General features: G+C 33.8%; 1 protein-coding gene across 2 annotated transcripts in view; it reads right to left on the bottom strand.

Annotated features, from left to right (window-relative positions):
• Positions 1-1,947: 1,947 nt before the first annotated feature.
• Positions 1,948-4,453, bottom strand: part of DNAJB4 (DnaJ (Hsp40) homolog, subfamily B, member 4) — a 37,799-nt gene continuing 35,293 nt past the window's right edge. For both annotated transcript variants that reach the window (XM_011953167.1, XM_011953166.1), the window contains one exon: positions 1,948-3,916. In XM_011953167.1, coding sequence (XP_011808557.1) covers positions 3,683-3,916 — 234 coding nt within the window. In that variant the 3' untranslated portion in view covers positions 1,948-3,682. The remainder of the gene's footprint in view (positions 3,917-4,453) is intronic.

Genomic DNA, 4,453 nt, shown 5'->3' with positions numbered 1-4,453 from the left:
GGATCACAAGGTCAGGAGATCGAGACCATCCTGGCTAACACGGTGAAACCCCGTCTCTACTAAAAATACAAAAAATTAGCCGGGTGCGGTGGTGGGCGCCTGTAGTCCCAGCTACACAGGCGGCTGAGGCAGGAGAATGGCCTGAACCCGGGAGGCGGAGCTTGCAGTGAGCCGAGATTGCACCACTGCACTCCAGTCTGGGCCACAGAGCCAGACTCCGTCTCAAAACAAAAAATAAATAAATAAATAAATAATAAAAAGTTGAAATATTTACTCTATAAAACTTCAGACTCACATTTTGATTAAGCTATTATCTAAAAGTAATAAGCCACATTTTTTTCTATACTTCTCCATAAGGGGTAAAAAATAAATCATGTATACATGAAGTCAGGTATATAGATAGGCAGTATACTACACTACACATTAGTAGATAAAAATTATTTTTGGATAAAGAATGATGTTTAGTCGTAACTCTTTGAGGTTATGTAAATAATCCTTGGCATATGAAGATAGTCCCTTCTGAGCCATTTACTGAGTCTAATCACATATATTAGTTTCCTTTATCCATCATAACTCTTTGAATGACAGTTTCCCAAAAATAAACAAGCAAGACAAGTCTCCTTGTCTCCAAGGAAGGCTAACAATAGGCAAGAGTGATGAGCTACAGTAGATGTAACTAACTCAGATGCTTTCAGAGGCCCAGGCAATATAACTAAACATAAGAAGCAGCTTTATGTAATGCAATAGATAATGGTAGGTCAGTGGCAACAGAAGATGCCTTGTCTTGCCTAAAAGCATTCTAATTAAAAAATAGTTTTTAAACCACTGAGCTGGCCAAACAAAACACATCTATTAGCAGACCATTAATCACCTTGGTTTATACTTGTTTTTTTGTTTGTTTGTTTTTGAGACAGGGTCTCACTCTGTCACCCAAGCTGAGTGCAGTCGTGCAACCGAGCTCACTACAGCCCCTACCTCCTGGGCTCAAGCAATCCTCCCACCTCAGCCTCCCAAGTAGTTGGAACTACAGCACATGCTACCAGGCTCAGCTAATTTTTAAATGTTTACTTGTAGAGATGGAGTCTTACTATGTTGCCCAGGCTGGTTTCAAACTCCTGGACTCAAGTGATTTTCCCCTGCCTCAGCCTCCCTAAGTACTGAGATTACAGGTGTAAGCGACAGTGCCTGGCCGCCTTCTTTTTTTTCTAACATAAGCAATTTGCGGTTTTTCTTTTAGGAAAGATAAACATCTTTCTTTATGGAATATATAGTACTTCAAAACTCTTCTGGCTATCCAAGAACCTGGTTGAATTTAAAGAAAACATTTTAAAATAAAAAGTACTTTCATAATTTGAAAAAATAAATTAAAAAACTTTAAAACTCTACTCTTATTACTAGTTTTAATTCAACATTCAACACATAAAAACTGAGCACTTACTACATGCTAAAGCATTGTCAATATCCTTTAAGATAAGAGAGATACTGGTGTACTGGTTTTGTGTAGTTATGTAAATTTATTTACTACTAGAATAATAATTCTCTGCTTAAAAAAAACTTTTCAATCCAAATATTATTATATATCTATCTATAAATATTTATTTTACCTGGGAGAAAATGCTTAATCAAGAAAATTGCGATAAGTAATGATGGGTTTAAAACAGAAACCACTATCAGTCACCACGTTGATGCTTTTCAGATCTAGATCTTTAGACTTGTGAGAAAATTTCTGTGATGTTCACACTTCCGTGGGGAGTTTTAACTGTCATTCAGGGAGACAGTTACAGAAGAATCATTTTTGAATTAGAGTAATAAATACGATTAGCTGAATTCTCTGGCATTTTTTTCAAGCATTTTCCATTTGCAACTCAAATATATGGTTACTCCCAGAAATTCCACTTTTAGGTATATACCCGTGAGAATTGAAACACAAAAACTTGTACACAAATGTTCATAGCAGCATTATTTATAATAGTGGAAAAAGTAGAAATAAGCCAAATCCCCATAATTAATGAAAAGATAAACAAAATGTGGTATATCCATATAATGTGCCACAAAAAAATAAAGTACTGATACATGATACAACATAGATGAACCTCGAAAACATTAAGCTAAATGAAAGAGGCCAGACCAAAAAAAAAAAAAAGCCATATATTGTTTGAGTCTATTTATATGAAATGTCCAGAATGGACAAATCCATACAGACAAAAAGTAGATGGTAGTGTTTTCAGGGGCTGGAGGAAGGGAAGAATGGGAAGTAACTGCTAATGGATTTAGGACTTCTTTTTGGGGTGATGAAAATATTCTGGAATTAGAAAGTGATAATGATTGTACCACTTTGTGAATATTACTAAAACCACTGAATTGTATATTTTAAGGGTAAACTTTATGGCATGTAAATTATTCTCAATAAAGTAATAAAGAATATGGCTATTATAACTTATTTATATTGGATTTCTAAAAGAATATTTCATATTCTACTAAAAGGTGATAGGACCCTACATATATATATATATATGTGTGTGTGTATATATATATATTCCTGAAAACTATTTTATAACCAAAAACTTTGTTTCAAAACATCATTCTCACTATAGTTATAAAACAGAAAACAAAACTAAATTTTTAAAACGTAAATATATTTAAAAAATTAAAACACCTAAGAAATGCAATCTATACATATGAAAAAGTAAAATATTTATATGCATAACAAGTAGTTGCAACATTATCCATAAGCAGCAGTTAGTGTTTATTTTCCCCATATTTTGGTTTAACACCATAGTGTAGTGGTAGTTCATTCTTTTTAGGGAAATTACATAAAGTACATATAGCATATTATTAGTAAGTTATAGAAGACTGTATAACTGGAAAATTCCAAGTAACAGCATTTCCTCTAAAAACACATCTATTATTAAACAAATTACTTTAAACTAGCAGAGAACAAAATGAGCCTATAATTTATTAAGAACAAGATATATAGTCAACTTGCATAAAATTACACATGGCATTTTAAAAAGTCTATTTCTAAAATATCAGTAATTCAGGCAATTGGGATTTCCACAGGAGAGAAATTACCATTAATTTCCTTGTTATGAAGAAAGGTCTGCCTTAAGAACATCACAACGATGTTATTAAGAAATACTACAGCATACTTTAAAAATCAAAATGGTGAAACATATGCATCAGGATATTCTTTTACTGATACCAGCCCTATAGCAGCATTTCAGAAGGTGATTTAAATCTAATAACTGACCTGGGTTTTTATTCTTTTCTAGAAATACATATTACATGTATAGTTTAGTTAAGAATTTTCATTTCCATTATAAAAGGGAACTTTTCATACTGATTATCTAAAGGTATAAGAAATTAAGTAATTGGATAGTCTAGCACTTTATTAGAAATATACCTACTGACTCCACAAAAACAACTTTTACATATAAGCAAATTACTAAAAATATCTGAATCGGGAGAAATGAAATAAAATATAGTTAATGGTTTTCTCTTTATCTCTAACTGTAAAAATCCCTTTTGCCTATTTATTTGACCCGTCTCTATTCATGCAATTTAAAGAACCCTCAAAAGAATTTACACATCTTTATACAGAATTCACATCTACATCAGTAAACTGCCAGTCCTTTTATATTTTCAGTGCCTTATCAAAATATGGGTAACAAAGTTCTTCATTCTATGAGGCAGGAAGATGTTTCCTAAGTACTTCTTTGGATGAAGATGATATAGTATCTGGGAAGGACACCTCAAATTCTATTAGAAGGTCACCACGTTGGTCAGGATTTTTTGGAAATGGCAGCCCATATCCAATAATTCTTCTTCTCATTCCGGGTTTCACAATATCATTTACTGACATAGGTATGTTTCTTCCATCCAGTGTTGGTACATTAATTGAGCAGCCACACAATGCCTAAAATGGACCAAATAAAATAAAATAAACACACTTCAAAACTCAAAAATCTAAGCACAAATATTACCAGATGGTAAAGGATAATACCACTAAGGTAAAACTTTAACCTCCAAAAGAATAACAATATTTTTTTTTTCCTCATTAGAAAATTCCTTCAGAGGTCAGGCGCGGTGGCTCATGCCTATAATCCCAACACTTTGGGAAGCTGAGGCAGGCAGATCACCTGAGGTCAGGAATTCGAGACTACCCTGACCAACATGGAGAAACCTTGCCTCTACTAAAAATACAAAATTAGGCAAGCACAGTGGCGCATGCCTGTAATCCCAGCTACTCGGGAGGCTGAGGCAGGAGAATCACTTGAACCCGAGAGGCGGAGGTTGCAGTGAGCCGAGATTGTGCCATCGCACTCCAGCCTGGGCAACAAGATCAAAACTCTGTCTCAAAAAAAAAAAAAAAAAAAAAAAAATAGAGAGAGAGAGAGAGAGATATTCTCTTTCTCCAAAGACATTTGTTAAGACACATTATTACCAGTTAGGG

The sequence above is a fragment of the Colobus angolensis genome, unplaced genomic scaffold, assembly GCF_000951035.1.
Source record: "Colobus angolensis palliatus isolate OR3802 unplaced genomic scaffold, Cang.pa_1.0 Scaffold359, whole genome shotgun sequence".
NCBI classification, from domain to species: domain Eukaryota; kingdom Metazoa; phylum Chordata; class Mammalia; order Primates; family Cercopithecidae; genus Colobus; species Colobus angolensis.
This window is presented reverse-complemented; position numbering and strand designations above follow the sequence as displayed.